The 19,915-nt window shown below is 38.5% G+C and overlaps 1 protein-coding gene across 3 annotated transcripts; it reads left to right on the top strand.

The window, feature by feature from the left end:
- Positions 1-8,689: 8,689 nt before the first annotated feature.
- Positions 8,690-11,417, top strand: nkx2.2b (NK2 homeobox 2b). Of its 3 annotated transcripts, none has more exons than XM_050058228.1 (2): positions 8,690-9,274; positions 10,029-11,417. In XM_050058228.1, exons 1-2 carry the CDS (start codon positions 9,046-9,048, stop codon positions 10,568-10,570), a joined length of 771 nt encoding a protein of 256 aa, XP_049914185.1. In that variant the 5' UTR covers positions 8,690-9,045; the 3' UTR covers positions 10,571-11,417. The 3 variants fall into 3 exon arrangements, with proteins under 3 accessions (XP_049914185.1, XP_049914183.1, XP_049914184.1); XM_050058226.1 differs by having other exon boundaries at positions 8,693-9,334; positions 10,029-11,415; XM_050058227.1 differs by having other exon boundaries at positions 8,699-9,292; positions 10,029-11,411.
- Positions 11,418-19,915: the final 8,498 nt, after the last annotated feature.

Here is a 19,915-nt window from a genome sequence, read left to right as displayed (position 1 = left end):
ATAAGTGCTAGGCTATATTGTAGGCAACTGGACTTGCTTGCGTTTCTTGAAGAGGCTTCTTCAGTTCTAAATGACTGGTACGAAGTTGCAGGCTTTAAACTCTGTGTGGGTGGGAAACCTTGCAGAGTCGAAGCGGTCACATGTGAGCTCTCAGTTTCAGAGTCGTAGTAATTGGTTAGTAATTGGCTTACACTGGCATTTTTACCCTGACTCTAACCAGTCTCACTCCTCTTGCCTAAACCTAACCAACCCAAGCAACAAAGACATCATTCTCTACACATGGATAAATTACTGAAAGTAATGGATGAATTAGTTTAAAGTAATGGATAAAACAGTTGAAACAGTTAGCTAAATAGAAAGAAAAACATTGCCCCTGTTACTTGCATTCAGGAGTTGTGGCATAGAAGTTGGAAGCATAGAGTGGGGACATCTAGGTTTTATAACGAGCTTAGAAAACATCAGTCCCCAAACTATGAGGGTGTTGAGCGTGCATGGGAAAAGGATCTTGGAGCATCTATCAACAGGGAAACTTGGACGAAAGCAGCATAGTCATGGTGCTGATAGCCCGAGACATGCAGACACAATTAAGATTATTTAGAATAATAAACAGGAACTATTGGACTCCACTGAAAATGTCAAGGCTGGGGCTTAGGGAGGATGATAGCTGTTAGAGATGCAACAAAGAAAGGGGCACGTTGGTCCTCATGCTTTATGAATGTGAAATGGTGCATGACTTTGGGTCAGCTATTCTGAAATGTATTAACAATATACTGGAACCAGACCTCATTGAGGATCCAGCATTATGTATTCTTGGCATCTTACCAATGGAGGCTAACCTGTCCTCAAAAGTATGCTCCTGGGTGAAACTAGCCCTCATCACAGGGAATAGGAGAGTGCTGAGACATTGGAAGTGAAAAGAAAAATCAGCCTCAGGGAATGGAGTGATGAGCTGGTGAGGATAAATTCTTCTGAGCAGCTTATTCACAAAGTTAATAATAGTGTAAAGGTTTTCAGACATATTTGTGGTCCCCATCTGGGGATGATCAGTAAAGATGATGAATATATCAATTGATATCTTTGGGTCTTATCCTTACTCTTTGTGCATTGTAGAATTGTTTATGCTAACTGAATGAACATGAGGCACAATATGATGTGGCATAAATGTACACGCAGCCAAAAAGAAGAATGTATATGTCCTTTTCCCCCCTTTTTACTTTTCTTGCTTTTTGTTTTGATTGTTGTTTGTACATTTGTAATGTATTGTATTTTCAAATGCTGAAAAAGCATTAAAAAAGTTAATTATAAAAAAGTAGTTAAAAATAAAAGACAAACACTTAAAATACCTAGCTACGGGTAACAGATGAACAGTCGAAACAGTTTGCTGAAAGTCATGGGTAGTAGGCTTTGGCGATGGTATTCCAGTATACCATGGTATTTAGAAATCCAGATGGTATCATTTTCAATACCATCGAAAATACAGATGCTCCTTCTTCTTTTAAACTGACACAGAGATGCTGAGGTGATGTAGTGCACAGCACGAGCCACCAGAGGTCAGTCTCTGCTGGTGGAACAGGCAGCTGAGCTGAGTAAGGTGGCAACTGGGAGAGGCCAAATGAGAGTTGATGATTGTTGGAACAGTGATTAACCAAGATGGATTTGGTGAGCATTATTATGTTCTTGCTGCATTTGAATAAAGTATGCTTTACAGAACATATAAGCTATTCTTAGTGCTTACACCATAGGCACCATTCACCCCATTCACTCACAAATTCATACACTATTGGTTGATCATAAAAGATGCCACCTGCTCATTAGATAATTATTCACACACAAGGTTCCGTATCTTGCCCAAGAAAACTCTGACATGTACTGCGGGGTCAGGGTTTGAACCACAGACCTGGTAGACGAACTTGCTATGTCCTAATCTACAGCCGCCCGGTAGATTTGTGAGAGAGAAACTTGAATTCAGAAGGTGTACGGCTGCATTTTTCTGTTCAGTAAGGGAAATAGTTGTAAGAATATTTCCTTTCTTTACTCTTTGTCATTTTAACAGACTAAAAAAACTAATTAAGCATGTGGAACATAGCAAACATGGCGGGGGCGGAGTGGGGGATACACAGGTAAAAGTAACAGTTGAAATGAATCGCAAAAAGTAGCAGCTGTAGTTAGCAATAAGTAATGAATACATGCATCAAAAAATGCATAATGTACCCTTCAGCATCTGCATGAAGTGCACCATGCTTTCAACCAAATCCAGAGTAAGCCCATCTTTGTCATTAGTAGACGTTCAGAGCAACAGACAGTATAAAGAGCGAGAAAGTCAGCTTTGGGCAGGTGGGAGGGTAAGGTGGGTGGGTCCAGCATGCATAGGACTTTGACCCAGGAGACCAGCGTTTGTGTCTTGTGTGAAACTAAAAGTCAGTGTCGAGATATTTTGTCACCTCAGTTGTTATGTGAGTAATTAGTCAATCGTTAGTCACGTGAGTTGACTGACACAGCTAAAATCAACCACTATCTTTAGGAGCACCTGGGGGGCTTCTGCCCATGTGTCAAAATACAACAAGTAGGGATGAGATCACATTGGTCAGCCAAAAGTAGAGGATAAACAGTTGAAATAGTTGGCTAAAAAATGCATGAACAGTTGAAATAATTAACCAAGTAAAAGAATAAAATAGCCTGGTTAGCTAAAATCATTGGGCCATTTGAGGGAGGATGCCATCTCCCTTGCTGGCAAAATGACAAACATGTATCCCCCTTGTGGCTGAGGAAACTCATATACCAATTCATTGTAAAGCAATTCACATCATGCTACTCTGCAAATCTGTACATTCTGATGAGTATTGCTATTGGAGTGATACACACACAGGGGAGAGACAAGACGAGACAAAAGTCGAAGAACTGAATCAGAGAAAAGCAGCCTAACTTCAGGTGTTGTTCTAAAAAGAGAAAAGTAGACAGCGAAAACTGAGCTTTGCGGTTCAAACCACTTGGACAGTGATACTCAACTTACAGCCCATGGGCCAAATCTGGCCCGCAAGAAGGTGCTGGATGCCCCCCAACCAATTTTTAATTCACAATAAATGTAAATTGATAAACAGTGGTAATTTGTTTGTACTTTTAATGTGCCCAAGAGCAAAAAAAAAAAAAAAGCATCAATAAAGGCTTGTTTATTAAAAAATGTGCCAGAGAGTCTCCCAGACAGAGGTCCAGGCTAAACCCTGAATGTCCTCAAAACCTAGAAACACCACTACACCTGATCCATGCGGGGCTGCTGCGACTGCCCCCTGTCATTTTGCAAAAGTGGCCCCTGCAGAAAACAAGTTGAACATCTCTGCAGTAGGACAAGTCTCATGATAAATCCATGGCAGTGTCCATAGATCTGAAGTAGGAGATGAATTTGTAATCTGAGTCCTGCCCTAGCTAGCTAAAGTAATGGATATGCAATTGAAATAGTTAGCTAAAAGTAAACAGTTGAAATAAAAGTAGCTTAGGCCTAATCTATAAACAGTGGAAATATATTTAATTTGAAATAAGCTAAAAGTAGGCTCATCCATAAACACCATTCAGCAAAAAGTATTGAAAACAATTGACATAACTGACTAAAATGTATGGATTAAAAGCGGAAATGGCTCAAAGACATGCATAAACAGTTGAAATAGCAATGCATAATTATGCAATGGACACAGCTGGTTAAATAGATTAGCTGGGTCTCACATTTTCCATCAATCGTTGATGATAATGGTTGGGTTAGTTCTGATTCTGATTCTTATGTGGGAACATTTGACATCCAGGGTAAGAAACACGAACAGTCAGACTATCAGACAGCTCATTCAGATTATCTAAACCATATTATTTCAGACTGAAACAGCAGCAAGTAAACGCAACTGAAATGTAATAACAGCTGTGTGAAGTAGAAAGAGTGGAAGCATGTCTCTGGTTCATAGTGAGAAGAGGTGGCCCTGTTTCTGTAACATTAATGCAATAAGTAATCTGAATCACTATATTGTTATGAAAGAATATAAACGTAGAAATTCAGGAAGCAGCTTTAACTAAATGAAGGCGAGTGTAATATGAAACACAGTAATCATACACTGTAATACACCGACTTCCTATTTGAAGGTATCATTTTTAATGCTATGGCGCCTCCTTTTGGACAACATCCCGCGTTACACCGTGTTATCCTCAGTGGAGAGAGGATCAGTGAAAGCTTGACTTTCATTTGACAAACTTTTGAATGTGGTGGAAAATATGTTTACTTACCAGTAACAATGTAAAAGTTTATTTACAGGTCTGTAAATACCAAATGATATCCAAGAGAGTTTCCTGGAAAGAACCATGTAGCCTACTTTGGTAGTATAACAGGCAGTTCACATTAAACATGAATAAGGTTTCCAATAGTAAATGAATGATGGATAAATATGATCTTGGGAATAAATGGAGCAGTATTTTTTTTTAAATTAACCAAAGTCTTAGAACTTCCCCCCTATTATTTTCTTTAATTAGTAACAAATTATGTAGGTCTGTTAGGGAACCTTTCAAAATATATTTAGGAAGTTATGCATAAATAATAAACCCATAAAGTTTTTTTTAAAAAAAAAAGAAGAGACAGAATGTGAAATTATGGTCATTTTGAGGCAACTTCAAACACAACATCATACAAACCTTTTCAAATAAAAGAGGCATGAGGACAGCAGAACTACTGCAATAGTGATAAAAAAAAAAAAGCTAAATTAAATGAATAATACAAGTTTTAATTTATTTATTGATGTCCTTTCCCTTTAACTCAAACCAACAAAACACATCTGATTATTTCAGGTCAATTTTTGAACTCTCTGTATATTTTTTCTTAAAGTTTCCATTTAAAAAAAAGACGCTATAAAACTGAATTATATTGACTTAACTATGACTAGCGTCTTTGTAATGGTGTCTTGTAAACCCATAAGCATTGGGCATATGAGAGTGTGCATGACACAAAATAAAAAATCAAATCAATCTACATGTTGCACCTCTGAACTGTGCTGTCTGTTGTATGTTGAGCTGCAGTTCCTCAGTGTGACAGCAGGGGGCAGTCTGAGCTCAGGGATGACTGCTGGACTCAATAATGTCTATTTAAAGCTGCAGTCAGAGTTCTGAGATGTTTTGCCTGTTAAATTTTTTTTTCAGTTCATTTTAAAGTTTTCAGGATGACATCATCAGATTTTTTTGACCTCTCAAAAAGTGTCCCGAGAGACAAAGTTTGGGAACCACTATTTAACATCACTTTAAATCTACTGAGCATGCTCAGAAGATGCTGTTTCCTCATCTGCATCCACCCACTTTTCAATCTGGAGCTGCTCTTGCAGACTGTGGTGAGGAAGATGATTTTTATAACCTTTTATAAAAGATAAAACAAGTTTTTCAAGTGTTACTTATGTTGGATGCTGTAAGTATTCCCACAGTGACAGTTGCAATTGTGATCTACGTTTGAAATTTAAGATCTAATTTGAGATAAGAAGCATATTGTGTTTATTAGGTTACAGCTGAGCCTGGGGCACATGAGGGAAGTCTTTATTTTATTTTATGAATTTTCTTTCTATGTGTTTTTAAACTAATTTTATTTATTTTCATTTTCAAAAATTTTATTTAATTCTTTTCTTATTTCCATTTGTTGTTATTTTCATTTTATGTTATTTAGATTTTACTTATTTTACGTTTATTACACTTAGTTACCACAAGGTCACAACACATTTGTTTGATAGATTTCTTTTTCATTTGATCTTTTGTCTACTTTGATGCACCGTCTTACATTTTGATTTTTTAACAGTTTAATTTTGTGTTTTACACATTAATTAAGAAGTCCTTTTTGTAAGTTTTATTATATTATTTTAGGACAAATCAACTCAGTGTAGTTGCTGACTGCTGGAAATGGGAACTTGTCTGCGTGTGTGTGTGTGGTCATGAATATAGAAGATAGTCTATTGAAGGCAGCAGTCTGAATACCATGACAACTCCCAGCAGCCTCACATGTATTCCCAGCAGTGTGTGTGTGTGTGTGTGTGTGTGTGTGTGTGTGTGAGAGAGAGAGAGAGAGAGAGAGAGAGAGAGAGGCAGTCAGGCCATTATAAAGTGTTCAGGGGGAATAAATGGGATAAATGTGGAGGCTGTGCGGTCTTTGTGGCAGTCGGCTCGTCGTGTGTTTGTTTGCAGAGTTCGACCACCCAGCAGGATTCAACACACACACACACACACACACACACACACACACTGAGAGCTCAACTCATTGTCACACACATCACACATTCTAAGTGGAAACCAAAACTTAACCAGACATTTAAACCCTTCTGTAATGTCACAAAATTCAAGAAAAATCAGACAGATGTCTGGTCAGAAATTTTTTATTGATACCTCTCACACTTATCAAGTCATTTACTCTCATACTTAACAATCAAAGCCTTATTTTCTTTTTAAACTTTGACAAAATGATGTCCACCTCAAAGCAGCCTACATCAGTTGATCAGTGACACAGAATCAAGAAACTCTCTAAAATTTCTTGACACAACTTGACTTTCACTCAACACAGTACATTTTTGGCATATTTTAAGAAAATAAGGACTCGTTAACAGACTAAATATCTTGTAAAAATGTAGTTCTTTGCTGTGTATCCGAGCTCACAGCTGAATTCAGCACGTGTGATTTATACAACCATACAAACTCAAGAAACACAAAGTGAAATACACAAACACCAGACACTAAAGCCATGTTAGCTGCTCTGTAAAGTTGTACTGTACTACTGTTAGCAGGCTAGCATTTGCTAATAAGCACTAAACACAAAGTACAGCTGAGGCTGATGGGAATATTATTAATTTTGCAGATATATGGTCATAAACCAAAGCACGAGGGCACATTGGACCATTATATAGCATGGCTAAAAACCTACAGAGCAGACACTACTGTCTAAGATGAAGGTTACAGTTTCAAATAACTACTTTCATTGCTGATTAATCTATGTTAATTAGCTGTTTAATCAAAAGTTAACTTAAGTACAAGATACCACATGTAAATTATATATCAGTTTCCCCCTGCTTCTGCTCTTCGTGCTAAGCTAGGCTAAACAAGTCCTTGAAACTGATCCCTTAAACATATTTAAATGCAAAGTCTGGGCTCATTTTATCTGCACTGACATGGGTTAAATGCAGATTGCTGAACAGACTGAAAGAAATATGAAAGGAAAATAAATAAGCACATGAAGGATTAAGGGGATGAGCGTTTTCACAGCAGATGTCTTGAGTCGACATTATGGAAAAATCACAGGTGTTACAACACTAAGACGGCTCTGATCTGTTCAAGCATCCCAGTGAGTCATGACAGTGTGACAGTGAGTCGACATGCATAACACCAGGACCCTAAACTGACACAGCTAAATGGAATTCAGCCACCTGATTTTATTATTTACACCTGTGCTTCTGTGACATATGAAAATGTCTGTGACACTAATTACAGCCTACAAACAAGTGTGGCCACCACACAGTAATGAAGAGCGGTGCTCATATATAGGAGCGGAAATCAGCTCTCCTGTGGGAGTGCAGATCTGAACTGTGTTTGTGTATCAGTGAGTCCATCAGCTGGTGTGTCAACACTCTGAGAGGGTTCCAGTGTTTGGTGTGAGGATTAACTCCGACAGCAGATGAAGAGTCAAACAATCTGTGATAATCATCTTATATGTGGTGATTTCTCAGGGTGGGTTTGTTAAGTTTATGACTTAATTTTTTCTTATAATATTGTTTTTACACCTTTTTTTAAAAGGGGGAAATACACATGCATAGGTGCAGATATCAGGGGGACGTCGGGGACTTGTGCCCCTCAGTATTTAGCACATGTGCATATTCGTATTCATGTGAATTTGGGGGTGTGAAGGCAAACTCAACTGTTACAATTATAAATGTACACATGTCGGGTATTTTGTAAGTTGATTCCAGTAAGCCTGTAGAGCCATACGCATTCTCCCACCAGTATTTTATTCCTGCTGTATGAGAAAGATTTAAAAAGACAATTAGAAGCTCTGATTTAACAATAAAAATAAAGTGTAAAACAGAGGACAGTAAGATATCACTGAATTAAACAGGGGACTCAAGACCCCAGTATTCCTAAAATGCTTGGCTCCTGTACATGTATATGAAAATTACTAAATTAGACATTTTTTTATGGACCTTAAGCTCATGTTATCTTATTTAAACTTTTCATTTTACATTCATTTTGTTTTGTTGTTTCACTTTTGTGCAATTAAACGTTGTGATTGTGCTTTAATTTCAAAATTGTGAAAATAAATGTTTTTTTTTCAGTGTTGTAAATCTATATAAATCTTATTTTTTGGCCCATTTGTATTGCAATGCTGATATTTTATGCTGCGTAAATAGATCTTATTTCACACAGTAACAAAACAACACTCATTAAAGTATTTTTTAAAGCTTTTTCTTGAGTTTGAGACACATCTCAGGCTTACCATGTAAACAGGAAGCGGATCAGTGACTCTGATAAATGTAAATGAGGCGCTTCTTTCTCTCTAATCCTCCATCATTAAACATTCACCTCCTCCTGCAGCTCCAGCATCTCTCTTGTATACGCGCTCATTTTGCTGGAAAAGGGTATAAGCGCTGCTCCGGGGGTTTTTTTTTCACACCCTCAACCACTTGACCCTCGGGACCCGCCTCCGTCCTTTTTAACGGCGCTCGCGGGCGCGCGGGCGCGCACACACACACACACACACACACACACACACACACACACACACACACACACACACACACACACACACACACACACACACGCACACACGCAGTTAAAAAGGACGGATACACTCTCTTAATGTCTTCCCTCATGTATTTTTCATGCTGGTAAATCCTCTCCGGTCGGCCCGTGCAGCTCCGGGCTCCCGCAACGTTTAACGGCATTCATGGACCCAAACCCTCCGCTGTCTGCTCCTCTCTAACGGACTGCAGAGGCTGTATCATCGCGGGACTCGAGCCCTGGAACTTCTTCTTTTTCTCTTTCTTTCCCCCCCTCCAAGTCATGTCTTTTGGCACCAGCACAAAAACGGGCTTCTCCGTGAGGGATATCCTGGATCTCCCAGACTCGACCGGGAGATGCGGCTCCGGGACCGAGGAGACTGAGGAGGACGACACCGAGGAGGCCTCCGCGGAGGTGTCAGGGGCGGAAAACGCGCAGAAATTGGGATTTAGCGGCCGGAGTTTGTGCGGGCGCGGCGGCAGAAGCTACGGCAGGTGGAGCCGCGGATCCGGTAACCTGCACTTCTCATGTCAGGACACGTGTTCTTCAAAACATAAAAACACAATAAAAAGTTAGTATATTAACCTCATATGATTTATAGCATATCAGTGCACATCTGACACGCGTGCGTAATTGCCAAATAAATACTAAACTACACTTATCATCTTAAAAATCGATGACTACTTGAAATATTCAGTAAATCCAGAGACAAATTTAATATTTCAATTATAGGAATGACAGAAGATCATCATTTAATCCTCATTTTTGTCCGGACAGTCACAGACATCCGTGCGTAACTGGAGACCGGCTCTTTGTTTCCATACACATTACACTGTCGTTTTATAATTAAATCAATGCCTCGTTATTGATGTTGATTTCTGAGCTCAGCCACACTGTTCGGAATTGTTGCCGATGTTTATTTTTGGTCCTTTCAAGCAAGGACAGCAAGTGAAGAGCTGTCCAATCATCCAGACGCACGCTGATTTTAAAAATAGTGTTTTTGTGAAGGGAGTTCAACACGGAGTTTGCGTCAGGATAGTTCTTGGAAAGCATATTAACAAGACGAAATAAAACAACAACCTGAGCTGTATTTATTTGTCCTACTTTCAGTGTAAACGTTTATTGATTTCTGATGAAAAGCAAATGAAAAAAAAAAGTCTGTCGTTGTTTTAAAAAGAAATTGCTTTTGGTTGGAGTTTCTGAGTTCCAGTCTGTGTCATCAGAGCACTAACAGTAATCCGATCACTTGCCCTGTCTCCCTGCAGTACACGGCATTTCCTTGGACTCCCGCATCGAGCCAAAATCTCCCGAGCTCTCTACAGACGAGTCCCCGGACGCGGAGAGGGATCCGGCGGGCGGCACTGCGCAGAAGAGCCGCGGTAGAAAGCGGCGGGTCCTCTTCTCCAAGGCGCAGACCTTTGAGCTGGAGCGCCGCTTCCGGCAGCAGCGTTACCTGTCCGCCCCGGAGCGGGAGCACCTGGCCGGGCTGATCCGCCTCACCCCGAACCAGGTGAAGATCTGGTTCCAGAACCACCGCTACAAGATGAAGCGGTCCGAGCACAGCCTGCAGGCGCTGCCGCTCCTGCCGGCGCGCCGGGTCGCCATCCCGCTGCTGGTGCGGGACGGGAAGCCCTGTGATCGAATCACAGCGCAGGAGCTGGAGGTGACGCTCAGGTCCGGCCTGAGCCTGCCTCTGTGTGCCTACTCCCCGCTGCTGCACCCCGCGTACGGCCCGGAGCATCCCGGGCTGCCTCAGCAGCACCCAGGGGTGCAGCAGCTGGCGCACATGTACCACTGGAGCTGGTGAGGCCCGGGCCAAAACTTTTACTGAGGGACAGGATCTCTAAAACACCAAGACGTCCACTTTATAAGCTCGAGTTCGGCCTTAAAAATGATGTTTAAAAACGCAAAGAAAATGTCATTATTCGAAAAGTGAGAAAATTACATACAATTCTGAATAGAGTTTGGTTTGTGCCAGGATGTGAGAAAATGAAAATGTTAAAGTTTTTTAAGCTTAAGACTTTCTATGAGTTGATATGACCAGTTTTAGGTCATTCACTCCTGTAATGGCGAACTCCCTTTAAAACGTGACCCTGTTCTGTCGCGTACAGCTTGGGAAAATGATCAATTTTAATTTTTATCCACACAGATAACAAAAGACTTTTCCCCCACCCTGACGCGCAAAACGTCTAAAACTAAACTCCTTGTTACATAGCCTATGTGAATTAAAGTCAAACTGATCCTAAAACAGATCAAACCAAACCTTTTCTTGTTTTGGGGGGAGGACTGTGGGTTTGTTTTGTTGTTGTTTTCGTTGTTGTTTCAGCAAAAGTGTCACTTTTAAATGTTTTCCCGTGTTTTATAAATCTATTTATAATGTTGACCGGTGAGTTGTTTTGTAATAAACTGGATATTTATGATGGTGAATAAAAGTTGAAGCAGGTGTGAGAGGTTTCATTTACTGAATCGGATCAGGTTGTGTTTGCTCTGACAGGAATAATTAATTGTATCATTTATTTCATGCATGTTCCAGCACAAGATACAAAACAGTGCTTCATTAATCAGCCTATATAAAAGGACGTGGACTGTAGTCATGTTGCACAATCACTATAAACTTTCCAATAAAAAGTTCCTAATAAATTGACGTTTTGAAATTTGAAGTTTTGGACAGTTTGGCTCCTAAACTGAGATTAAATTTCCTGCCATGTTATGTAATATTTCTACTTTATTACTGCAGAAAAAGTGTGTCTCTGTTGTCTAAAAGTGTCTAAAGCATTTACAGTTTGTTATGCTTTAGAATATAGATCTTTTTCTGGTCAATTTGGACAGTTAAATATTTAATTAATAGTTTACTATAAAAGAAAAATAAAATGATCTATTTACAGGCCTGATTTAGAGATGGTCAGTCACTGGAAGTAATATTTTAGGAATACATTTAGGTCATATTTTAGCTAATTTATAATATTCCTAAAACTGTCCCAAAAGTTAATGGAGTTGGTGCATTTGCAGATTTGTTTTTCTTAGAAAAAAAATATTGTAATGCAGCCTAATGCATTTATAGGAAGTAAAAGTCTTCATTAAAGCTAATTTATTTATTTATTCTTTCAACAGCTATTTTGCCTTAGTTGAAATATCAGAACAAATTCAGCAGCAGCATTTAAGGCACTGCCCAAAACTGACACTGTCTCATTTTAAAGAGGCTTCAAGTCACTGCAGCTATCATGTCCTCAATTAGTTAAGGACCGAGTTGAGTTGTTTTACTTTTACTCTGAAGTCAAGGGCAGGTTACCTACAGGGCAAAGTGGGCAACTAAAGTCCCAAGTTCACTTTGATTTAATTAATTTAATAAGTCCCACACATAGCATCAAACAAAACTGCAAATTGTTATTTTTACACTTTGGTTTTTGTACAAATTCAGCAAAAGAGATGGATAATTATCAACCAGAAAGTTTCAGGAACTAGAGAAACTGACATTCGGAACTGAACTGAGAGCTAAAAGTCTCTCCTGAACATCTTTGTTTTTGTTTCCACCACATCTGAAGAACTGTGAAGAAAAATTAGACCCTTAATGGATTAAAACGATGGTGAAAACAACATTTAATTATGTGATGTTCTTCGCATTTACTGTCGCCTGATTCTGGTGTTTGAGTTGGATGTGAAGAATAAAGAAATGCAGGGGAGGAAGAGGGAAACTGAAAGCCTCGTCTGTCTCAGATCTGCCTCCTGTTTGATGGTTATTTCTGCTTTTACAGCAAATAACCACCATGGAATTGTTAGTAAGTAAAGTTTATGAGTCATGAAGCTGACAACAAAGGACTCTCATCCTGATATAAACCTGGAGCAGGGACCGGTTTGCTCCATAGATCTACTGCACAAAAGTTAAAATGCAGGTTTAGTTCCTCAGTTCCTCAAAAAGCTCCTGTTCCCTGGGAAAATTTGGTCAAATCAGGCGAGCTGTTTCCCTCTGTTTCCAGTCTTTAAGCTTACTAACTTCATTTTTATTTTTTTTTATTATAACTAGTTCACTTAAGCAGTTGTGTGCGTGTGTTTTATATTTCATGTTGCTGTTTGATCGTTGTAGTTTCATCAATACTGACAGAGCTTTATTTGAGTTTGATTAATATAAACTTTTTAGACTGAGCGAAGAGACTTTTCTTCGTAAACAAAAACAAAATACTTCTTGAAAATTGGAAAATGTCCTCTATAAAAAGAATTGGATTATTATTTTATAGCACCAGATGTGTCTTAGCTTCAGTCCTTAAGTTGGTTGGGGGGTTTTATCATCTTTGGACTGAATATTTTTGTTTTCTTTTCAACATCTGACAGGATTTCCACAGCAGACGACTTCATTCACAGAGAGAAAACCAGCTATTTACTGTGTTGTGACAAAGAAAAGAAAGACCCCCCTATGTGTGTGTGTGTGTGTGTGTGTGTGTGTGTTGGGGGGGTCTCTGAATACAGAGGCGTCAGAGGTCAGCTCATCTCAGAGGGATGATGTCACAAGAGGATGGGGGGGGGATGTCAAAGCTTTGAGACAGTTATAATGTGTCACCTGCTGCTATAAAAGAGGAGAAGAAGAAGAAAAGCTGAAAGATACCAGGATGAGGAGAAGAGGGAAAACAGGTCCAAGAGTTTGAAGGAGTAGTCTGCTGTTTTTCATTTCACACTAAACACATAGATAAAGTGTTGTGTCAAAGCCTTCTATATCTTCTCTGTCTGTGTCACATGAGCTTCATTGTTGTCCAAATACTATTAAAAACACATCAGTAATCCACACTGCTGCACTGGGTGACATGTCCCTTCATTACCATGGACGCACACACTGGAGTTTTTTCTGACTCAATCCCATGTACACCGTCCTGCGGTTTGAAATACTCACAAGATTATTTAAAATTTAAACACATGCTGTAGCAAGATTTTTGACATTTGTGAAGCACTGAAACAATCAGTCATCTTCCTCAGATACACAAGGGAAGGCAAAGTACACTTACATGTAAATTAGTTCACACAATTAGCACACACAAAATCAAATTCAAAAGTAACTCAATATAAAGAGCACTGCAGTAACAAGAAAAAACATCAGCCAGATGCAGTCACGGTTTAGTAAAAAGAAAGTACATGCTGAACTTATTTTAGGCTTTATTCGGCAGTTATTATAAATCACATGGGTTTCGCAGTAAATTGGCTAAAACAAAAAAAAGGTACTGGCCTTTAAGGAGCTTCTTTTTCACATAAACCCATATTTGGAACAATGTCTGTAAGTTTCTTTTATGTTATTTTCCTCTATTGCTTTGATCAATGCTGTAGTAAAAATATTTATGTGCTAGGCTACTGTATATTCTTTATATTTCATTGAGCTTGTTTCTCATTTTATACCTTTATATTGAAGGAAACATCATCATTTTATTAGTGATTATTTTAGTAATTTCTTCTCACGTCTACCTCACTCTCATGTCTCATATTTGAGTTTCAATACAGAATTTCCCCATTTGTTTCATCTCTTTATCCTTTATTCCTTTTATTATTTCTACATGTGAACCGTCTATTATGACTCTGCATATATATATTTTTATATATATTTTGTTGTCACCCTCTAGTTTTTTTGTTTTTTTTTACTTATTTAAGCTTGGTGTAGTTTATTCATGCAGTATTTTTTCATTTGAACTCATATAATTCAAAGATGTAAAATGCAGCGGGCATCTCATTTGTTGTTCATAATGCAGTCAGCAGGTGGCAGCAAAAGCCTGATCAACACGTACTTTTGCCGACACACACACACACACACACACACACACACACACACACACAATAATATACCCCAGCCCCTTAACCATCACAATTAATACGTAACCCTTAACTTATCCTGGTTTTCTCAACCCTGCACACAAGCAGAAATGTCCTCTCTCTCCAGGTTTAAAACTCAAACTGGTCGTCACAAAGATAGACACACAAAATGGGACGAAGCAATTTTTGTCCAGTCTCTATCGCATCTATACATCATTCATTGTTTCAGTATTGATCAGGCTGTTCATTGCTCAGTAGATTTAAAATGTGTCTGTGGACGGCCTGAAACTGGAAACTGAAGTCATGATTCGCCATAATACTAATGACTGTATTCATACAGTCTCTTTTTAAAGTAAGTAAGGTAGTAATTTCCTTCAACAGCTGGTCACTGTAGTTTTTATCAAACAGGAATTACAGCTTTTGTTGGGGACTATTTTCAGCGGCGGATTAATCCACATTTGGTGCTCTACTGAGTATTTGTGGCTGCAGGACAGTGTTTGTGGGACTGAGTCAAAATAAACAACAGTGTGTGTGTTCATGGTAATGAAGGAACATGTCACCCAGTGTTTGTGTGACTTACTGATGTGTTTTTAATAGTTTTTGGACAACAATGGAGCTCATGTGGGCCAGAAGAATAAGATATATCAGGCTTCGATACACACACAGTATTTGTCAGCAGAAACATTTTTTTCTTGGCTTAAGTAGTCAAACACTAACCTGATATTTTGCAATACAGGTGACTTGCAGCTCTGGGTATGTGAAGTTTGACTCGTTGCAGTTCATGGATGATCTCTAGCTTGAAATCTTGTTTGAGCTGCAAGAACTTCCCTCCATCTGAAACACTCACACAAACTCAGCACACAGGTGAATGATATTTTGTCATAGTCAGGGCGATACAATAACGATGTGTCACCCCCTACTGGTCTGGAGTGGACGTGGTAACTTCAACAAGAATAAAAACACCAATATTGGCCTTTTTTGTCCCAGTAAGAGAAGCACAGGTGTAAATAATAAAATAAGTATTGGCTGAATCCCATTTAGCTGTTTCAGTTTCAGGGTCCTGACAACTGAAATGTCTACTACGAAAAATACATTTTGGCTTCAACAGTCATCAAGCAGCTGCTTCTGAACCAGTGAGGAAGAATGAAATTAAAGCTCCCCTTCAGATCCATGTTTTATGGCATAAAAAATTACTCTGCTTTAAATAACAAATATAACAAATTATATGATAAATCCAAAAAAGAGGTTCATTTAATTTGTTAATAATTCTTAAATTGACATCTTCTCCTTCTCATTTTTTAGAAAATGAGTGTATGAATGAAGATTGACATATTATTCATTTCAAATGTTTAACTAGTCACAAGATGTTTCATTGTTTAATTCTATGAAAATTAATTTGCAATACCATATGTGGCCAAAATGAAGTGCAAAGAAGCACCTGGTATGGTAGGTGGAGCTCAGTGTGGCGAAGGTGGGGAGCTGGGCAGACTATTGAATAAAACCCACTGTAGCAGGCTAAGTTTTACAGCGGGGATACTGGAATCGTAGATAACGTAAGACATCCATTGGTACCAACCATGTCATGCTATCTTGTCCAGAAGCAGCTAAATAATGCTGCAAACCTAGGTTAAATTTTGGCAGGCTTAAAAATGGCATTGTAATTTTTCATTATGGTGTATTTACACATTTCTGCATACTGGGGTCCCTAAACAGTCTTGGAGATGTGTGAATTGGGTATGACTGGAATGCTGTCGAGTCAGTCAGTCCAGTTGCATTCATGTGTGATGATGTTATCATGACACATGAATGCAACTCATTGCCCATGTTGGTATTAAAGCCAAGGGTGGGTGTGAAGTGTTGGTGCTGGAGAAGGTGTGAATGAGGCAGCCATCAGGAAATACTCAGTTCCTAAAGGCTGGCCTGTTGCATCACATTGTTAAGGTTAGAGAAGGATCATGTTCCTGGTGTACTGCAGAAAAATCGACTTTAAACACTAGACATGATAGAACAATCAATATTTGACCCAAACTCTGATCTTTCCTGCCTTAAATGTAACTACAGACCTGAAAATGGCAATTTAAATGTAAAACCTTTGCCTCTGAACATAATCCAGACAGTGATTACATTTGACAACATCATTATGAAAACAATTTATTCTTATGTAAATATTATTTCTGGACAGGGTTTCCACATCACATTTAGAGCACATTTTGAGTCACTATATCTTAATGAAAAATGTGTTGAATTTAATTCAACCTGATTGAGCTATCTCTACCTTTCCGTTTAGGGATCTTATGCTAAAAAAAAAGTCCACTAGATGTCGCTGTGTCTTTCAGTTTGATTTTTCAAGGACGTCTGGTATAAAAAAAAAAAAGTCACTCCAGACATGAGGGCTCTATGTGGTGGGATGTTTAAAGGTAGGCATGCTTATTTAACATGTTACAGTTTCAGAGGTCTTACCAAAGAAATTTAATGTAACATTATACAAATAATAAAAATCTAATAAGGGTCAAATAATTTTAAAACATGCCTCTTAAAAGGTACTGAAGCAAAGCTAATCTAAATAAACTGAGGATTTGCTAAGAAAAAAAATCTGATCATTCAGGTTTTTTGAACGATACATGATACATTATGGTGAAATACTTTTAGAAGTATACATTTTTACTGTCTAATGCCACGGTCAGCCAAACAGTTGAATCCTTTTATAGTAAAGATAGTGAGGCTAGAATAATAAATTTACAATTTTTATCAAATATAAAAGGATATATTCACTGTTGTTAATACCATACATTTAATGTTATTCCATTATATATTTCATGGAAAAGAAATCTATCAGTATAATGTTTCACCATTTCTGAGATGTTTTCAAAGTACTGTAATGATAAATATCTAAAATACACACATGGAAATAATACTAGCACTGGTAATAGTATTAATTCCATGGTCACAAATTGATATTTGTTGGTATACTTACATATTACAAGCATAATAACAGTACATGATTTGTAATTTTGATTTGTTTTCTTTCTGTTTTGCCATTACCATGAAGGGCCATCTCAACCGTTTGGCCGAGGCCTAAATTAAAAAACAAACAAACAAACAAACAAACAAAACCCTTGATTTTTGTTAATATAGCCCCAAGGAAATATGAAACGCAAAGATAAAAATCCATTGCCTTTTTTCGTAGGAGGACATGAAAGGGTTAAGATAAATATTGCACAGTGATGGGTAAAAACTAGTTGTGATGTCATAAAACCAGTTGGTACATCCAGGTGTTAAAATGAGATTTAAGGTGAGCGAAGAGAAACTTTCCATCTTCAGCAGGTGAATGTGAAAACAAACCGCACAATCATTATCTTGCAGAGTGACGCTCAAACATCCATGTGAACAAACGACATGCAAAACAGACAGGCACTCACATTTTTTACTTTTAAGGTAGCAGTACTACAGAGTAAAAATACTCCTTTACAAGTAAAAGTCCTGCATTCAAACTCTCACTTAAGTAGAATCAAAATATACTTCAAGTACCAAAAATAGGAGCACTTATTATGCAGAATGGCTCATTTTAGAGTCAACTTATTTTACTGGATTCACTGTCTGTTTTCCTCAGAGTCTGGCAACTACCAGCAACACAAGACACACTGTATTTGTGTGGACCAGTTACCTCAGTCGGTCCAGGTAATGGTAAACAGTGGAACAACTGAGGTAACTGGTCAACACATTCTCACTCTGACCTTGTCACATATTGATGTTTGGTTTCCAAGTCCAGATAAGTTGTGCAAGGTACCCTGGGTGTGTTGGTTGTTGACATTCGGGGACACCATGTCAAGTTCTGCCTGTTACATGCATTGTCTTTTTTCAAGACACTCTTCCACTTTCACAGGAAATTTAACGTTTACATACAGTGTCTTCCAAGATAAATGCACTAGGTTGGTACAACACCGCAAACTGATGTTTTTTTTCCTTCAGCAACAAAAACACATGGTTAGGTTTAGAAAAAGAGAACAGGGTTTGGCTTTAGAATCTTACGGGACGCAAACATTGCTCTCTCGGGTGAAAGTCGTGGTTTGTTGTCTGCAAAGTGACTAATGTGTAGTGGAGTAGAAGTATAAAGTTGTGTATAAAGTGGATGCTTAACCACAAGTACCTCAAAATTGTACTTAAATACAGTACTTTAGGAAATGTACCGAGTTACTTTCTATCACTGTTGGAGGGAATTAAAGGAAAACTTTGCCCATTTTCAAAATTCATAGGGTAAGATGGAGGAAGATGCCCCCACCCCCTTAATTCCTCTCCTAAATCTACTCTCAACATATGTATTAAATGGCTATGCTATAGTGCAGTGGTTCCCAACTAGTTAAGCCACGGGGTCCAGATTTCTCCTTAGTCATTAGGTCAAGGTCCACACATTTTAACATATTCAGTGACACACTTGCATTAGTCATCGAGCCAGTTTGCTGTATCTGTAAAGTAGCCATCTGTTAGCTAATCACTCTACAGCAAATGAAGTACATTTTTTACTAACTTGACATGTTTGCAAGTCACTTGCAGTCCATTTAGAAAGGACCTGCAACCCATTTTTGGACCCCGACCCACCAGTTTGGAAAAAGTAGCATTCATTCAATCATTAGCATTGCTAGCTATCTAGAATTAGCCAACATTGTTAGCAAGCTATCTGGAAGAAGGCATCCTGAAATATAAACAATTAGCCTGAAGGAAAAGCTGCAAGGCTTCTAGATCATCCATTAATGGCTCAGGGTGGGGATTTTTTTAATTTTATTTAGTTAGACAGCTCGCTTTGAGCTACCAATTTATTTCTCCCAACAGTGTGTTGGTTGATGCATCATCATCCTACACATATTAAACTTATATCCAAATATTTTTAAGTTTACAGTAAATTGACTTTGTTCTTATGGGGGCTTCTTCCTTCATATTGCCCTGTATGCTGTTTCTGTGGTCTAAGACGAAGATCTAGATAACACAGAGCACCCAGGGGAATGTTCTGAGAATATGAGCACATTTTCTGTGTCAGAAGTAAGAACACTACAATAGAAGAAAACATATTTGGGAAAAACGTTAAAATTTAAAGAGAGAAATTAGAAACAGACACTAAACATGTGAAAGAATATGAGAAGCCAAAAAATGAACACAGACTGACCTCACGCTGGCTCTGGCGCTCCCATCTGTAACACAGGGTGCATGGTACAGCTGTCTCTCTGTTCAGCTTAAAGCTAGACTGCTGCGTATCTGCTCAAAGGCTGGGTTCAAACGTCAAGTTTCCAAACTGCGTACAAGAATGTTGTCTCTGGCTGATAATATTACATCTGACCCCTCTCACATGTTATCTAAAGAATATTAGCTTTTGCAC

This window comes from Epinephelus moara, chromosome 12 (genome assembly GCF_006386435.1).
Source record: "Epinephelus moara isolate mb chromosome 12, YSFRI_EMoa_1.0, whole genome shotgun sequence".
NCBI lineage: Eukaryota > Metazoa > Chordata > Actinopteri > Perciformes > Serranidae > Epinephelus > Epinephelus moara.
The sequence above is the reverse complement of the archived record's forward strand: the minus strand, read 5'-3'. Positions and strand labels throughout refer to the sequence as shown.

Bases quoted from the DNA above. Each gene is read 5' to 3' on its own strand.
- nkx2.2b (XM_050058226.1), top strand. From the start codon at position 9,046: ATGTCTTTTGGCACCAGCACAAAAACGGGCTTCTCCGTGAGGGATATC. The intron at 9,335-10,028 runs GTTAGTATATTA...GTCTCCCTGCAG, and splicing joins ACATAAAAACACAATAAAAA to TACACGGCATTTCCTTGGAC.